The sequence below is a fragment of the Myotis nattereri genome (genome assembly GCF_964212035.1).
Source record: "Myotis nattereri genome assembly, chromosome: 16".
Lineage (NCBI taxonomy): Eukaryota > Metazoa > Chordata > Mammalia > Chiroptera > Vespertilionidae > Myotis > Myotis nattereri.
Window position 1 is genome coordinate 3611176 of NC_138091.1, and position 17439 is coordinate 3628614.

Sequence of the window (17439 nt, forward strand, 5' to 3'; positions counted from 1 at the left end):
GATCACTGGGTCAAATGGCAGTTCCATATTTAATTTTTTGAGGAAACTCCATACTGTTTTCCACAGTGGCTGCACCAGTCTGCATTCCCACCAGCAGTGCACAAGTGTTCCCTTTTCTCCACATCCTCGCCAGCACTTGTCGTTTGTTGATTTGTTGATAGTAGCCTTTCTGACAGGTGTGAGGTGATACCTCATTGTCGTTTTAATTTGCATCTCTCTGATGATCAGTGACTTTGAGCATTTTTTCATGTGTCTCTTGGCCATCTGTATGTTCTCTTTGGAGAAGTATCTATTTAGGTCCTTTGCCATTTTTTAATTGGATTGTTTGTTTTCCTTCTTTAAGTTGCATGAGTTCCTTATATATTTTGGAAATTAACCCTTTATCAGATGTATCATTGCCAAATATGCCTCCCATGCAGTGGGCTTTCTTGTTGTTTTGTTGATGGTTTCTTTTGCTGTGCAGAAGCTTTTCATTTTGATGTAGTCCCATTTGTTTATTTTCTCCTTAGTTTCCTTTGCCCTAGGAGATGTATCCATAAACATATTGCTATGAGAGATGTCTGAGATTTTGCTTCCTATGGTTTCTTCTAGGATTTTTATGGTTCCACAACTTACATTTAAGTCTTTCATCCATTTTGAGTTTATTCTTGTGTACGGTGTCAGTTGGACTAGTTTCCCTTTTTTTTGTTGTTGCATGTATCTGTCTAATTTTCCCAGCACCATTTATTGAAGAGACTCTCTTGACTCCATTGTATGCTCTTACCTCCTTTGGAAAATATTAATTGAGCAGTAATGTCTTGGGTCGATTTCTGGGGTCTCTGTTCTGTTCCATTGGTCTATATGTCTGTTCTTGTGCCAGTACCAGGCAGTTTTGAGAACCATGGTTTTGTAGTATAGCTTGATACCTGGTATTGTGATTTCTCCAACTTTGTTCTTCTGTCACAAGATTGCTGCAGCTATTCAGGTCTTTTTTGGTTCCATATAAATTTTTGGAGTGTTTGTTCTAGATCTGTGAAATATGCTGCTGGCATTTTAATAGGGATTGCATTGAATCTGTAGATTGCCTTGGGTAGTATGGATGTTAATTTTAATGATGTTAAGTCTACCAATCCATGAACACGGTATATTCTTGCACTTGTTTATATCTTCCTCTTCCTCTTTTTTCAACGTCCTGTAGTTTTCTTAGTACAAGTCTTTTATCTCCTTGGTTAAATTTTTTCCTAAGTATCTTATTTTATTGTTGTTGTTGCAATGGTAAATGGGATTGTTTGTTTAGTTTCTCTTTCTGAGAATTCATTATTGGTGCATAAAAAAGCCATTGGCTTTTGGGTGTTGATTTTGTATCCTGCTACATTGCTTTTATCATGTTGAGATATTCTCCCTCTATACCCACTTTGCTGAGAGGTTTTTTTAATCAAAAATGGGTGTTGGATTTTGTCAAATGCATTTTCTACATCTATTGATATGATCATATAATTTTTGTCTTTCAATTTGTTTATGTGATTTATCACGTTAATTGATTTGTCAATATTGTACCAGCCTCGCATCCCTGGAATAAATCCCACTTGGTCATGGTGTATGATCTTTTTAATATGTTGCTGGATGTGATTTGCTAATATTTTGTTGAGGATTTTAGCATCTATGTCCATCAGGGATATTGGCTTGTAATTCTCTTTCTTTGTAGTGTCTTTATTTGGTTTTGGAATTAGGATAATGCTGGCCTCAGAAAAAGAATTTGTAAGTGTTCCTTCCTCTTGGATTTTCTGAAATAGTTTGAGGAGTGTAGGTGTTAGTTCTTCTTTGAATGTTTGGTAAAACTCCCCTGTGAAGCTGTCTGAACCCGGGTTTTTGTATGCTGGGAGTTTTTTGATTACTGCTTCTATTTCATCAGTTATTGGCATATTCAGGCTCTGATTCTTCCTGATTCAGTTTTGGGAGATTGTATTTTTCTAGGAATTTGTCCATTTCATCCACATTGTCCAGCTTGTTGGCATATAGTTGTTCATAGTATTTTCTTACAATCCTTTGTATTTCTGTGGTGTCAGTCATTACTTCTCCACTTTCGTTTATGATTTTATTTATTTGGGTCCTCTCTGTTTCTTGATGAGTCTGGCTAACAGTTCATCAGTTTTGTTTATCCTTTCAAAGAACCTGGTCTTGGTTTCATTTATTATTATTACGTTTTTAGTCTCTGTCATTTATTTCTGCTCTAATCTTTATTATTTCCTTCCCTCTACTTACTCTGAGCTTTTCTTTTTCTCGTTCTAGTCCTTTAAATTGTAGGGTTAAATGGTTTATTGTAAATTTTTCTTCTTTGTTGAGGTGGGCCTGTAATGCTATGATCTTCCCTCTCAGGACTGCTTTTGCTGTGTCCCAGAGATTTTGGGTTGTTGTGTGTTCATTTTCATTTGTTTCCAGAAAGCTTTTATTTCTTTCTTGATCTGATCTCATTGGTAACCCATTCATTGTTTAATAACATGCTATTTAGCCTCCATGTGTTTAAGTTTTGGGGGGTGTTTTTACTGTAGTTGATTTCTAATTTCATTCCACTGTGATCAGAGAAGATGCTTGATATGATTTCAGTCTTCTTGAAATTGTAGAGACTTGTTTTGTGTCCTAACATGTGGTCTATCTTTGTGAATGATCCATGTGCCCTTGAGAAGAATGTATATTCTGCAGCTTTGGGTGAAATGTTCTATAAATGTTCAATTAAATCCATCTGATCCAGTGTGTCCTTTAGAGTCTCTGTTTCCTTGTTAATTTTTTGTCTGGAAGATCTATCCAGTGAAGTCAAAGGGGTGTTAAAGTCCCTACTGTGACTGCATTGTTGTCTGTCTCTCCGTTAAAGTCCTCTAGAAGTTTTTCTGTTTGCTTGTTTTGTTTTAATATATTTAAGTGCTCCTCTATTGGGTGCACATATGTTTACCAGGGCTATATCCTCTTGTTGGATCGATCCCTTTAGTATTACGTAGTGACCTTTGTTGTCTCTTGTGATGGCCTTCATTTTAAAGTATTTTATCGGATATGATTGCTACTCCAGCTTTTTTAAATTTTCTATTTGCATGGAACATTTTTTCCATCCTTTCACTCTCATCCTGTGTGTGTCTTGTTCTGAGGTGCGTCTCTTGTAGACAGCATACAGTTGGATCATGTTTTTGGATACATGCAGCTACCCTATGCTTTTTTAAAATTTTATTTTATTTTATTTTTTTTATTGCTTAAAGTATACAAAGAGTATTACATAGGTCTCTTTTTTACCCTATGCTTTTTGATTGGGACATTTAATCCACTTACATTTAGGGTTATTACTGATAGCTAGTTTATTGCCATCTTAATTCTGTATGCCTAGGTCTCTCTCTCTCTCCTTCTCATTACAGCAGTCCCTTAGCATTGCTTGTAAAGCTGTCTTAGTGGTGATGAACTCCTTTAGTCTTTTTTTTTTTTTTGGTCTGGGGAGCTCTTTATTTCACTGTCTATTTTGAGTGATAGCCTTGCTGGATATAGTAATCTTGGTTTTAGATCCGTGCTTTCCACTACCTTGAGTATGTCATGCCATTCCCTTCTGGCCTGTAGACTTTCTGATGAGAAATCAGATGACAGCCTTATCAGAGCTTCTTTGTAGGTAACAGTTTGCTTTTTTCTTGCTGCCTTTACGATTCTCTCTCTGTCTTTAATTTTTGGCATTTTAATTATGATGTGTCTGGGCCTAGGCCTGGGCCTGTTTGGGTTCTTCTTGCTTGGGACTCTCTGTGCCTCCTGAACTTGTGTGACTTTTTCCTTCACCAGATTAGGGAAGTTTTCTGCTATTATTTCTTCAAGCACACAGAATCCAAGGTCTTTACCAATGTCCCCTGTCCTGGCTCCACCCTCCCTTAGTTATGGGTGTCATCCTCAGCCAGTCTCCCATTAGACAGCAAGATGGTGCCATGAACCTCAACCCACACCTCCCAACAAGCCAGAAGCAGTCTCAGGCCTCTACCTTGTTGGGCAGGTTTTGCCGTGTGTTCTTACTGGGCCCTGTCATGCTGGGGCTTCACTGGCTGAGGCCTGGGCCACAGGCTGAGAATATGACATGGAAATCCCACAATGGGGATTGGCTGGACCCTCTGCACCCCAAACCATAGGCACCACCCCACCTGGGCGCTGGGCTGATGGCACCACATGGCCAGATGTTTACCCACCTGATTTACCTGTCCTTGCCCCTGGTCGCTGGCCATGTGCCCCAGCCCTGCAGTGGGCACTAGGAACAGAAAAGCAGCTGACCCACCCTCAAGTGCCCTCAGGGAACTCCCAGACTAAGGGGTAGCACAGGTCACAGCCCAGGCAGACCCTGACTCACTGAGCAACCCCAGGCTGGCCTCTGCTCCTCTCTGGGCCTCAGTCTACTCCTCTGTACAATGGGCACAATATTTCCTAGACTAAGCGGAACTATGGGAGTGACCAGATGGAGGGACTCACACTCTCCCCATGGAAGCTGAAATTTGAGTGTGGGAGACAAGATACAAAGAAATGAGAGAACTTGCCAATGGTGCTAAGAGCTACAGAGGGAGCATTCCCGTGCTCAGCGGCAGGAGTGTGCCTGAGTGTTGAGGGCACAGTCAGGAGAGCCAGGTGCTGGGCAGAGCAAGGGAGGGGAGATGAGGCCAGCGGAGGTTGGGCTGTGTAGAGTCTTGGAGATCACTGTGAGGACTTGGCTTTGAGCCTGAGGGAGAAGGTGACCTATGCAGGTTTTCAAACAACCCCTGGAGGGAGCACAGACAGGATCAGGGAGGAGACTCTTCCAGAAACCCAGGTGACCCATGGCTGTGAAGGGACGGGGAGAGGACATCCCAGAACCTTCTGGCCAGTAGGCCCAGCAGACACCCACATCTGGAGCTACACTGCAGTCCCCAAGACCAGACTCCTGGGGGTCTCTGGGGTTCATGACTGTACTCTTACCTGGTGGCTACAGGGGCCAAAGGGTTCTTCCAGCCCCTCTGTGGCCGGAGGCCCCTGGTGCTGTGGGGGGAGTGGTGGTCAGTCCTCCAGGTGACCTTCTTCTGTTCTTGTTCCTTTCGCCTCCTCCTCCCGACCGACTGCTCCTGAAGATAAAGGTATTTGGAGTGCGTGAGCGTGTGTGTGCGTGCTCCAGCCTCTGACATGCACCTGTGGGTGTGCATGTGTGTGCACGCGTGTGTGATAGCAGGATTGGTCAGAAGCCGTGTCTCACACCTGTCCTGGCCAGGGCTGCCTCACGGGAGGCCGCGGCTGGGAGGGCGGATTGGGGTCTGTGTGTAGGGCCTGGGCCGCATGAGGTGGGAGCACTGAGGGAGACCAGGAAGACCCCGGGGTTCTCTAGGGAGCCCACCTCTGGTCGCCCCTCACTAACGGGGTGTTGGGGAGGTCTGTGTCTGGGAAATGCTCCTCGCTCTAGGCGGCCAGAATAACACCCACCTCTTCTGGGGTCTAGATCCTGGAGGCCACACCCCTCTTGGAGTCCTTCGGTAACGCCAAAACTGTGAGGAATGACAATTCCAGCCGCTTCGGGAAGTTTGTGGAGATCTTTCTGGAAGGGTGAGTGGGACGTGGAGGAGCCCCCAGAGGCCCTGCCGTGCACCCCATGTCCCGGCACAGCCCGTGGAGCCCACAGCGGCCCCGTCGCCCTGCCACGGACTGCCAGGCTTGAGCTGCGCATGCTCCCCACACAGGGGCGTGATCTCTGGTGCCATAACCTCCCAGTACCTGCTCGAGAAGTCCAGGATTGTGTTTCAGGTGGGCCAGGCCCTGCACGGCCCTTGTGTGCTGGGGCGCGGGACAGGGTGTGTGTGTGTGTGTGTGTGTGTGTGTGTGTGTGTGTGTGTGTGACGGCCCTTGTGTGCTGGGGCGCGGGACAGGGTGTGTGTGTGTGTGTGTGTGTGTGTGTGTGTGTGTGTGTGTAGATACTCAGAGCCCGGCACCTGGCCAGGCTGGGTAAAGGGTGAATTAATGAACAAATGCACGTGTATGTGTGAGCATGTGACCGAGCTCCCCGCACCCCCCTTCCCTGCAGCTACATTGGCCCTTCCCTGTCCCTGAAGCACGCCAGGCCCGACCCTGCCAGGCCCCTTGCACTGACTGCTCCTTCTCCCGGAGCGCTCTCCCCACACCTGTGTGGCCGCCCCACCTCCTCCCTGCACTGCGCTGTCTCCCAGAGCGCTCCTCACCACCTGACATGTTTTATGTTTTAACCAGTGATTTGCAGAGTATCTGTCTCCCAGCTGGCAGGTGGGTCCATGAGGCCAGGGACTTCTGTCTGCCTTGTCCTCGCTGTGTCCCAGGGCCTGGAGCAGGGCCAGGCGCCCAGTGGGTGCTCAGCCACCCTGGCTAAATGAGCCATCGGAGGCCTATGTCTGCTCCTGGGACATAGGCATGCGTGGGTGTGTGTGGCCAGCACACAGGCGAGAGCAGCACCTTTCTCTTATGAAATGCTGCCCAGGGCCCCTCCCCACCACCACCCCCTCCCTGCTCCCAGGCAGAGCCAGGCTGGGTGCTCACTCAGCACAGGGGACAGGCCCCACCTGCAGGCCTGGGTGTGTATTTATATTGGTGGGCACACCTGGGCCTGTCTGTGTGTGGGGGTCGCCTAGGTGGGCGGCTCCCCTCTCGGCACTCACACACCCACTCTGCAGGCCAAAAACGAGAGGAACTACCACATCTTCTACGAGCTGCTGGCTGGGCTGCCTGCCCAGCTCCGGCAGGCCTTCAGCCTGCAGGAGGCTGAGACCTACTACTACCTGAACCAGGTGAGCACCAGCAGGCCTCCGAGGCTCCCCAGGCCTGGTCCCCCCTCATCACCCCAGAGGGCTGAAAGAGCCAAGTCGTGGTGCCCTGGTGTCCAGCAAAGATGATGGAGGTTTGGGAGGGCAAGTTTGGATGTGAGGTGTCTCATCATGGCGCGTGGACAGGGGGCAATCTAGGGTAGAGGAGGCCTACATGATTCTTCGTTGTTCTAGAGACTACAACCGAAATAAGTAGCCTGGAGCTACTATACTTCCCCTCTAGTGCCTCAGTGTCCTCATCTGTAAAATGGGGATAGCACAGTATCACTGCCAGGGACGTGGTGAGGATTGATGGAAGGAAATGTATGCAAAGGACTTAGCACAGTACCCGCTCAGAGACTCCTGGCCCGTGGGAACGAAAGTGCTGAGTGCCATGTTGCAGGTGCAGACAGAGCAGGGACAGTCAGGGCTCCTGGCGCCACCCAGGGTCCCTGACCCCTGGCCCTGCCCTCGCCTAGGGTGGGAACTGTGAGATCTCGGGGAAGAGTGACGCAGATGACTTCCGCCGGCTCCTCGCTGCCATGGAGGTGCTGGGCTTCAGCGGGGAGGACCAGGACAGCATCTTCCGCATCCTGGCCTCCATCCTGCACCTGGGCAACGTCTACTTTGAGAAGTATGAGGTGAGAGGAGGTCCCAGCCGCCATCCCGGCTCCCTTGGGCACAGGCGTCTTTCCTAGGAGTGCTCTGGGGAGACAGAACGCGTCTGTATCTGCCTTTCAGGCGGCACCAGCACATACCCACCGCTCTTTTCCCCTACACTTTGAGGTTGTTTGTCTTTTTATTATTATTTTAATAGATTTTTATTGACTTTAGAGAGAGGAAGGGAGAGGGATAGAAACATCAATGATGAGAATCATTGATCAGCTGCCTCCTGCACGCCCCCTACGGGGATCCAGCCCGCAACCCGGCCATGTGCCCTGACCAGGAATCAAACAGTAACCTCCTGGTTCATAGGTTGATGCTCAACCACTGAGCCACAGCGGCCAGGCCATCTTTTTATTATTGATGTATGTATGACGTACATATGTTAAGGAAATAAGCCTTTGTCTTTGATGTGAACTGTAAATATGTCTTCCGGTTTATCATACATATTTTGACTTTATTTACAGGAATCATGGTGTTTTGTTGTTTTTCGTGGTTGTTGTTTGTTTGCTTTGGCATTTCAGATTTTTAGAATTATTTTCAGGAATTTCATTAATCTTTTGTATAAATTTTAGAGTTTTTTTTAAATCATTTTTAAAGAGACCTGTCTCTCTTAAATTATAAGTTTCGCCCATACTTTTTTCAAGTTCCTTTATGGCTTTCACAGTTTGTTTTTTTAATGTTTAAATTTTGATCCATCAGGAATTTATCTTAGTAAGGTATGAGGCAGGCATCCAATTTCTTTTTTTCCCCCAGGCAATTACTTCATTATACTAACTCCACCACTTGAAAAGTAAATATTTGTCATATACTAAATTCCTATGTGTATTTATGCCAAATTCCAGACCTCCTATTGTGCTTCATTAATCTGCTTACATGCTACATGTCTGTTACCTGTTTTAATTATCGTAACTTTGAAATACGTTTAACCATCTCCTAGGTCCCCCTGCACTCCTATTTCAGAATTTTCCTGGCTCTTCTAGCTTGTTTATGTTTTTTAATATGAATTATAAAATCTACTTGTTTAGCTCAAAATACAGTCCTGTGGGTGTTTTACACAGACAGACGCACAGGAGGTGGCCTCGGTGGTGAGCGCCCGGGAGATCCAGGCCGTGGCCGAGCTGCTGCAGATCTCCCCTGAGGGGCTCCAGAAGGCCATCACCTTCAAAGTGACCGTGAGTCTCGGGCCTGGGGGTCTGTCCAAGCCCCCGCCACTTTGTGCCCCCTCTGTGGGCCCTCTCTCCCCTCCCCTCTCCTCCCTGTCCATCCCTCTTCTGAGCCAGGCCTGGAGGGGTTAACCTCAGACCCCACCGGCATTGGATGCCCAGTCTCCAGGCCTTTGCATTGGCTGTTTCCTCTGCCCGGAGACCCAGCACAGCTGTCCACCTCCAGGGAGCTAGCTGTTCCTGACCCCTGGCCGAGCTGGTGCCTCCTCTGGCCTCCCCCAGCCCCTGGCACTCCTTCCCCTCCCAAGGCTGGTCTTGTTGCGTCATGTTTGCTTATGTCTCTGCCTCTCCCACTGGACCGGTAGCCCCCACCCCGACCAGCACAGCCAGGCAGGAGGGGGGTCGAGGGCCTTGTGTTTCAACCTCTGGCCTACTGTCGACCTCAGACCAGTCACCCCATTTCCATTCCCCACCCAACCCCCAATCCTCGGAGGACTTCCTGGAGGTGGTGGCCAGCCTGCTGTCGCTCAGGGGCCATGCTCCTCCCTAGGAGACAATTCGAGAGAAGATCTTCACCCCCCTGACTGTGGAGAGTGCCGTGGATGCCAGGTGAGGCCGCACCCTCCCCCCCGAGCACCCCCCCCCCCCCCCCGGTGGCTAGGCCCCGCGGTGCCCACCCCCTCACTGTCTCTGCTCCAGGGATGCCATCGCCAAGGTCTTGTATGCGCTGCTGTTCGGGTGGCTCATCACCAGGGTCAACGCGCTGGTATCCCCCCAGCAGGACGCACTGTCCATCGCCATCTTGGACATCTATGGCTTCGAGGTGGGGCTCCTGAGCGGGCGAGGGGAGGGGCATAAGGCTTCATGTCTCACCTCTGCCTAGAGCACAGCCAGTCTTCGTTCAGGGCCCCTCGTCTTCTACAGTGTCCTTCCCTCACCCACAGGCCTGTGGGTGCCAGGCTGTGAGCTGGGCAGCATAGGGACCCTGGAAAGGACCAGACCTGGGCTCTGCCCTTGGAGGCACTGGGTGGGCATGGGGGACAGAAATCGGCAAACCCATGTGGCCAGAGCCGTAACAGTCAGCCTGGCGCTGGTGGAGCCAGAGGAGACCTTAGCGGGCAGGGGCCAGGGAGGTCTTCCTCAAAGGGGAGACGTGCTGAGCTATCTCCTCAGGAACCAGGGAGGCGGGGGAGTGGCCCGCGGTGTGGGGGCCTGGGTCTGGGGAGCGGAAGGCATCTGCAGGGGCGGGAGGGGCGCCGCTGTGCTGAGTGCACAGTGCGGGGGTTGGGGTGAGACAGGCAAGACCCTAGAAAGAAACGTGCTGGCGGATACTCACGCAGCACCTGTTGTGTGCCAGCGGCGGTTCCAAGTGCGTTATGTCTACCGATGACTTAATCCTTACAACCACCTTATGATGTGGGCTTGTCATTATCCTTGTTTTACAGATGGGGAAACTGAGGTACAGGGGGCTTGTCCAAGGCACATGGTTAGAAAGATTGGAACCTGGAAGAAGGTTCCAAAGCCTTGGCCTTTATTTCTTTAAATAATTTCATTGATTTCAGAGAGGAAGGGAGAGGGGGAGAGAGAGAGAAACACCAATGATGAGAGAGAATCATTGATCAGCTGCCTCCTGCACGCCCCCCACTGGGGATCAAGGCCACAACCCGGGCATGTGCCCCTAACCACAATCGAACCCGGGACCCTTTAGTTGGCAGGCTGACGCTCTATCCACTGGGCCACACTGGCCAGGGTGCAGAGCCTGGGCCTTTAACCACAGCCGAGCTGCCTCTCACTGGGCCCAGCCTGCCAGGCTTCCTTCTGCCTGTGCACAGCGGCAGCCACAGAGGGTGCTGAGCAGGGCCTGTGGTCAGGCTCCCGCGTCCTGAAGCTGCGACCACAGAAGGCAGGGAGGGCACTGCATCTGAGCTGGCAGGGGGCGGGGGGGGGGGGCCAGGGCCTGGGAGGGGACAGATGGGCTGAGGCCCTCACCACCTGCCTCACAGGACCTGAGCTTCAACAGTTTCGAGCAGCTGTGCATCAACTATGCGAACGAGAACCTTCAGTACCTGTTCAACAAGATCATCTTCCAGGAGGAGCAGGTGTGCAGGGCTCGGTCGGACCCCCCCCCCGATCCTCGCGGGCCCTGGGCCTCCTCGGTGGCCAGCAGGACATGCTGGCTCGTTAAGGGCAAGTCGGAGGTTGTCAGGAGACCAAGTGGAGGGAAAGGCAGGGGAAGCTTCACCAGCGCACGAGAGGCCCGTGTTCTTGAGGGGAAGGTGTTGGGGGGAAGAGCCCGCTTGGGGATCCTCTTCACCCTCCACAGAGCTGTCCTAGGTGGAGGGAGGAGAAGGCCCAGCAGTGGTTCATGTGGCCCTGCTAGGAAGTGAGCTCCCTGTGCTAGGAGGTGTGCAAGCAGAGGTGCCCCAGGCCAGGCCCTGTTGGATGGATTCATCCGGGGAGACAGTCGGGGACCTGGGCAGGTGTAGGAGCTGAGCCCCGCTGCCCGCAGGAGGAGTACCTCCGCGAACAGATCGACTGGCGGGAGGTGGCCTTCGCGGACAATCAGCCCTGCATCAGCCTCATCTCGCTGAAGCCCTACGGCATCCTGCGCATCCTGGATGACCAGTGCTGCTTCCCCCAGGTGAGCCCTGGGCGCGCGTGGGCTGGTCCGGCTGCCCCACGCCTCTGAGCCGCATGCCCTCATCAGGCCTGAGCCCTACATTCCTCTCTGCTCTGGCCTGGGATGGGGCTCAGGACAGCCAACCTGCCACTCACAACCTGGATAGGGGGCTGCAGGTGTCCACTCGAGGGGCTACACCAGCCATGGGAATCCTAGAAGGCTTCATGGAGGAGGTGACCTTGGGGTTGGGCCTCACATACTGACTGGAAAACACAAGGGTGGGCTGGCAGTGGGACGAGAGGGTGCAAAGTCAGCTGGGCTGGAGGGGCGGCAGCTGGGCGCTAACCAGACGCACCTGTCTGCAGAGATCCCCCCGGCCTCCCGCCCAGGGCAGTGGGCGGCCAGGGGGAAGCTGTGACTTGTTCCTCCTCCCCAGCGATCACTGCAGATCAGTCAGGGCTGGAGAACCTGCCACTAGGCCGGGAACAGGGTGCCCGGCCCCTGCCCCCCCACTGAACCCTGCCTGCCCCCAGGCCACAGACCACACATTTCTGCAAAAGTGCCATTACCACCATGGCGCCAACCCGCTCTACTCCAAACCCAAGATGCCATTGCCCGAGTTCACCATCAAGCACTACGCAGGCAAAGTCACCTACCAGGTGAGACCCCAGGCCGCCCTCATGGCCTCCAGCGCCACAGGGCCCTGATGTTGGAGGCACAGAAGCGCAGCCTGGGCTCCAGACACTCCCACCCGATCCCTGTTCTGGCCCTGCGGACCCTCGGCTGTGTAATCTTGGCCCAGTCACTGTACCTCTTGGAGCCTCAGTTTCCTCACCTGGAAAATGGGGATAAAAACAGTGTCCATCTCATGGGTGTGAGAAGCCTAGGGCTCGGGTGGGTTTGATGAAGAGTAGCTATTATCAGTAACAGGTCACCGGGGTAACTCTCATTGCTCTTATCTCGGGCACATTCCTGCCCTGGCATTGTCTTGGGCCAAGATTCCAAGCCTCTGTCCCCATCTGGGCCGCACTTCCCTCATCTGCAGGACACGCACAGGACAGCGTCCTCCACGGAGGATGGGGCCAAGACCGGGGCTAGTCATGCGAAGGGCGCCAGTCCTGGGAGTGGGGAGGGTTGTGGGGACAGGAGGGGTGGGGACCATAGCCGGGGGAGGGGTCCAGTCCCTTCCAGGACAGACAGGGAGACAGTGGGCTGGAGGTGCAGGGCCAGGGTCACCCGAGGGCTGCAGCGAGGAAGGAAGAAGATGGTAGTAGGCGGCTGACACCCCCAGGCTGCGTGGGGGAAGGACTCCAGCCCCGGCTGCCCGGCCATCCCCCTTCCCAGGTGCACAAGTTCCTGGACAAGAACCATGACCAGGTGCGTCAGGACGTGCTGGACCTATTTGTTCGGAGCCGGACACGGGTGAGCAAGCCTCCCCTCCCCGGTCCTGGCCCTGCCCCAGAGCTCCCAGCCCACAGCCAGGCCATTGTCCCCAAGAAAAGGGGAGGTACCCTAGTTCCATCCCAGCCCTAACCCCACACCCACCCAGCCTTGCCTTGCTCTGTACTTTCTCCCGTTCCTGGCCCTGCCCCGGAAAGCGGTATGCCCCTGGCTGGCCCCCCGGTCTCTCCCCTGCCTCATCCGGTCAGCCCGCCCAGCCTGGGCCCATCCCCACCTCCATCTGCTTGATGAGTGGTTCTCCCTTCCGTATTCTCTGGGACTCCATTTCCTCATCTGTCAAATGGGCACCCTCCTCCTGCGGTCATCCTAGGGTTCACGACCATGCGCCCAGTTAGTGCCCATGTGTCCCCCAAAAAAAGAAGTCAGCTGACCCCGGGGCCGGTCCCTTGGGTTAGTTTTCTGGTGCTTCTTGGTCTGGAGACTTGACTCCTTTTGTTCTCTCGCTTTCTCTCTCCCTCTTCGTTTCTCTCCCTGTCTGTCTCTTGGTTCCTACCCCTCCCTCTTGGTGCTTTGACTACTGCCCTGGGCTGCTGCCCATGCCTGCCCAGGTGGTGGCCCGCCTCTTCTCCAGCCATGCCCCCCAGGCTGCCCCTCAGCGCCTGGGCAAGAGCAGCTCCATCACCCGTCTCCACAAGGCCCACACCGTGGCAGCCAAGTTCCAACAGTCGCTCCTGGATCTGATCGAAAAGATGGAGAGGTGGGCGCGGCCGGTGGGCGGGACCCTCAGGATAAGCACTTCCTTCCCTGGGGCCTCACGCTGCCTCCCCTGCCCTTGACCAGGTGTAACCCCTTGTTCGTGCGCTGCCTGAAGCCCAATCACAAGAAGGTGCGTGATGGCCGAGTCCTCTGGAGCAGCCCTCTCCCCACGCTCACGCGCGGCCCGCCCACCACGGCGACTTGGCGTTGCCAGTGCCCTTTGCACATGGCGGGTCCTCCCCACAGGAGCCAGGCCTCTTTGAGGCAGATGTGGTCATGGCGCAGCTGCGCTACTCCGGGCTGCTGGAGACCGTGCGGATCCGCAAGGAGGGCTTCCCGGTGCGGCTGCCTTTCCAGGCGTTCATCGACAGGTAGCCCAGGCGCCGCCGTGGCTCCACAGGCCCCGGCAGAGCAGGGCTTGCCGTGCACAGCTGCGCGGGTTGTGCACAGGCCACGTGCCAGCTGTCTGGCGTATGTATTGGTCGTTGTGCAGACTTTCACAGTTTCACTGTGTTGATTCCAAAGAGAAACGTTTTTAATCGTGATTATGACAAGCTTCCAGCAGATGGCAGTAAGGGGTCTTGTTCTGCTGAATCCCTTTCCACGGTCCTGGCACCTAGAGTTAGGGAGGGAGTGCCCTCTGACTGGGAGACTCTGAGTGGAGCCCCTGCGGTGGGCCTCCTGGAGGCGGTGGGGTGGTGAGGGCAGCCTGGCGGACGGCTGGGGCAGCAGGTCCCCAGCCCCAGCTGAATTTGGGCCCTGCAGGTACCGCTGTCTGGTGTCCCTTGAGCACAACCTGCCAGCCAGTGGGGACATGTGTGTGTCCGTGCTGAGCCGCCTGTGCACAGTCATGCCAAACATGTACCGCGTTGGCGTCAGCAAGGTGAGTCCCCCCCACACGCAGTCCCTGGAGGGCTCAGGCTCAGGGGCTTCAGGACCGACCCGTGGGCTCAGGACTGTCCCCACGGCAGTCCAGTGGAGCTGGGTGAACGGAATGCCAACCCCACTACGGACCTTGCTCAGGCCGCTCCCGCTGCCTAATGCGCCCTCAGCGTGCTTCCATCTCTCCAAACCCAACCCCCAACAGCCCTGGCTGTTCTGTCTCCATGGACTTCTGGAGAGGGAGGGCCTGAGTCCAGTCGCTGCCCTCCCGGCTCAGCACCTGCCTCCTCTGCCCAGCTCTTCCTTAAGGAACACCTCCACCAGCTCCTGGAGAGCATGCGGGAGCACGTCCGGAACCTGGCAGCCCTCACCCTACAGCGCTGCCTCCGCGGCTTCTTCATCCAGCGCCGTTTCCGCTCCTTACGCTGCAAGATCATCCTGCTGCAAAGCCGAGCCCGAGGCTACCTGGCCAGGTGCAGCCACTAGGCAGGACTAGGGAGCCCTAGACAAGGCTTGGGAGAGGCTGTGCCTGAACTTAGGTGGTCAGCTCCCTGTTCCTGGAGGTATGCAAGCTGAGAGTGGGAGCCTCTGCTGGAAGGATGATCAGATTCTCTGTGTTTCTGCTTTTGGATGCCCTTCCGTCCCACCCTCTGGCCCTTGTAACTGGTGGGTGGGAATCCATCCAGCCAAGAAGGACCCCACCCTGCATCTCAGGGACCCTGGGATTCCAACCTAATGGGATCTATGTGGTCCAAGTGGTTGAATCCGGTCTCGGACCTTAGCCACGTCCTTACCCCCCATTGAGCTCCTTTCCTTAGTGCCAAAGGGCCCCAGAGTGAAGTGTGGCACCAAGGCCAGGCTGGCACAGGTATCTCTGCCCCTTGTTTATCCATGACCCCCCCCACCACCACCACCACCGCGACACTCCTTTCCTCCCTCCCCGCAGGCAGCGGTATCAGCAGATGAGGAAGAGTCTGGTGAAGTTCCGGTCCTTAGTGAACACATACGTGAGCCACCGGCGCCACCTCAAGGTGCAGGCCCTCCCCTGGCCCTTCTCCCGGAGCCGGCCTGTCCTGTCTGGGTCCAGGGAGTGGCAGAGATGGGGAGGGGGCACTTAGCTCCCAGGAGGAGACTGTCTTGGGTTTGAATCCCCGCTCTGCCACTCACTAGCTGTGTGACCTCAGCCCCTCTCCAGCCTGACCTCCCATCTTCCCCTGAGGCTGCAGAGGGTGAAATGAATATTGCACTGAAGGGCGTCCTGGTTCTGGGCTCACTGTGGGTCTTCAGTAATTGGGCCCGATTAGAATTTTGCACCTGGACCAGCACTGAATACGGTTTGCTCGTACCTTGATGCCAATCTTGGCCTGTTGTCACATAAACCAACACCAGACAAATGTAACGCCGAGCACCCAAGAACCGCACGGCTGTTCCTGAAGGCTCTGTGGGTGACGGGCGTCTGCCTTTCCCGGGATAAACTCCTCTGCCCTTTGCCTTGTCTCTTTCTTGCTCTCTCTTCCTTGCCTTCCTGTTTCTCTGGCCACCCCTCTGCCTCCCTCCATCTGTGAGGTGCAGTCGCCTCCAGAAATCAGGCAAGCTGACCCCTTGCTTCCCTGCTGGCCGCCCTGTGTGAGCTGGCTCGGCCTGCCAGGGCCCCTGCCCGCCATTCCCTGCCCTGACCACCTGCTCTCCTGCAGCTGAGGGCAGAGCGGAGGCTCCGGGTGGAGGAGGTGCGGCTACGGGAGCAGGAGGTGGGTGCGGGGTCTGGGTGGCAGCAGGGACAGGAGGGGAGGACGGCAGGGGGGGTGTGTGGCAGGCCCTCCCCTCACCACGCTGTCCCTCCAGGAGCTGAGCAAGCGGGAGGTGGTAGCTGTGGGACACCTGGAGGTGCCAGCAGAGCTGGCTGGGCTCTTGCGAGCAGTGGCAGGTACACCGGTGCTGCATGTGTGGTGGGAGTGGGCACAGGTGGGCAAGGGAGCCAGGCACCTCGTGCCTTCTCTCCACAGGCCTTAGGCCAGCCCAGATGCCCCGGGTGGCCCCCGTCCGGACTCCCCGGCTCCAGGCTGAGCCCCGTGTCACACTGCCCCTGGACATCAACAACTACCCCATGGCCAAGTTTGTCCGGTGCCACTTCAAGGTAAGGGCTGGCAGGGGCCCAAGCAGCCCAGCCAATGGGCACAGATCAGTTAGAATTGATGCTGTCCACAGCTCGGGCGGTTCCTGTCCGGGCCCTGAGGGTCGGGTACGAGCTCCCCCTACAGCTGCTGGGTCAGGAGCAGCCTGGGGCCCACGGAGGCCTGGAGGGGAGGCCCCAGGGGCTCGGGAAGCAGCCGTTTGCCAGCCAGTCTGGAAAGATGTCAGAAATGTAACAGTCAGTGGAGCCACAGCTCCTCATCCCTGCTTTAACTTTCTGTCCCTCAGAAAGGGCCTAGGTGGGGCTGAGACTATCTCTACCACCAACTCACTGAGGGCTGGTGTCTGCCCCCTCCAAGCCTCAGTCTCCCCATCTACACACTGGGGGCAGGGGATTTGTGCTCTCACCTGGCGCAAAGCAGTGGGCCCAGATGTGCCGTCAGTGCTGGCTCTGTGCCCATGTGTCTGCTGTGCCCCCAGGAGCCTGCCTTCGGGATGCTGACGGTGCCCCTGAGGGTGCCCCTCACTGGGCTGCCAGTAGAGCACCACGCGGAAGCCGTGAGCATCTTCAAGCTGGTACGGGCCTGCCCGGGCCGCCTTGGAATCCGTGGCTCCTGCGCTTGCGCCGGCCAGGGGGCTCTCATCCTCCTGACCCATCCACGAGCCAAAGCCCCGAGCCACGCCTCTTCCTTGGAGGAGGTTTCTGTCGGGTCTGGCCACCTCTGCATGGAGCTCTGGGGACTGGGCTTTGCTGCTCCCAGCCGTCGTCCCGGCAGGAGGATGTTCCCAGGGACAACGCGGACAGATCCGGGTTCTCTCCTCAAGGGCTCCCTAGGCTGAGAGAGGAGGCACGGCACACCTGGCTAGTGCCCGCCAGTGTGCACAGGGCAGCATGGCGGCTGGCAGGCCAGGCGGGGCTGAGAGCTTGCTGGAGGAGGGGCATTGAGCTAGAGTCCCAGGAGGAGTCGGGCTCTCCCAGCCCGGGCTGTGGAGGAGGCAGAGAGAGGAGAGGAAATCCATGTGGTTAGAACAGAGAATCCATCCG

General features: G+C 54.8%; 1 protein-coding gene across 1 annotated transcript in view; it reads left to right on the forward strand.

Annotated features, from left to right (window-relative positions):
• MYO15A (myosin XVA) overlaps positions 1-17439 on the forward strand; it is a gene marked incomplete at its 5' end in the record, with an annotated part of 57042 nt that overhangs the window by 10165 nt on the left and 29438 nt on the right. The window contains 21 exons of the mRNA XM_081110094.1: positions 5450-5553; positions 5688-5751; positions 6648-6761; positions 7256-7417; positions 8501-8614; positions 9156-9214; positions 9305-9428; positions 10609-10704; positions 11115-11246; positions 11759-11884; positions 12570-12647; positions 13235-13383; positions 13467-13512; positions 13629-13753; positions 14148-14265; positions 14562-14737; positions 15211-15295; positions 15959-16012; positions 16107-16188; positions 16268-16398; positions 16875-16970. Coding sequence (XP_080966220.1) covers positions 5450-5553; positions 5688-5751; positions 6648-6761; positions 7256-7417; positions 8501-8614; positions 9156-9214; positions 9305-9428; positions 10609-10704; positions 11115-11246; positions 11759-11884; positions 12570-12647; positions 13235-13383; positions 13467-13512; positions 13629-13753; positions 14148-14265; positions 14562-14737; positions 15211-15295; positions 15959-16012; positions 16107-16188; positions 16268-16398; positions 16875-16970 — 2235 coding nt within the window. The remainder of the gene's footprint in view (positions 1-5449; positions 5554-5687; positions 5752-6647; positions 6762-7255; positions 7418-8500; positions 8615-9155; positions 9215-9304; positions 9429-10608; positions 10705-11114; positions 11247-11758; positions 11885-12569; positions 12648-13234; positions 13384-13466; positions 13513-13628; positions 13754-14147; positions 14266-14561; positions 14738-15210; positions 15296-15958; positions 16013-16106; positions 16189-16267; positions 16399-16874; positions 16971-17439) is intronic.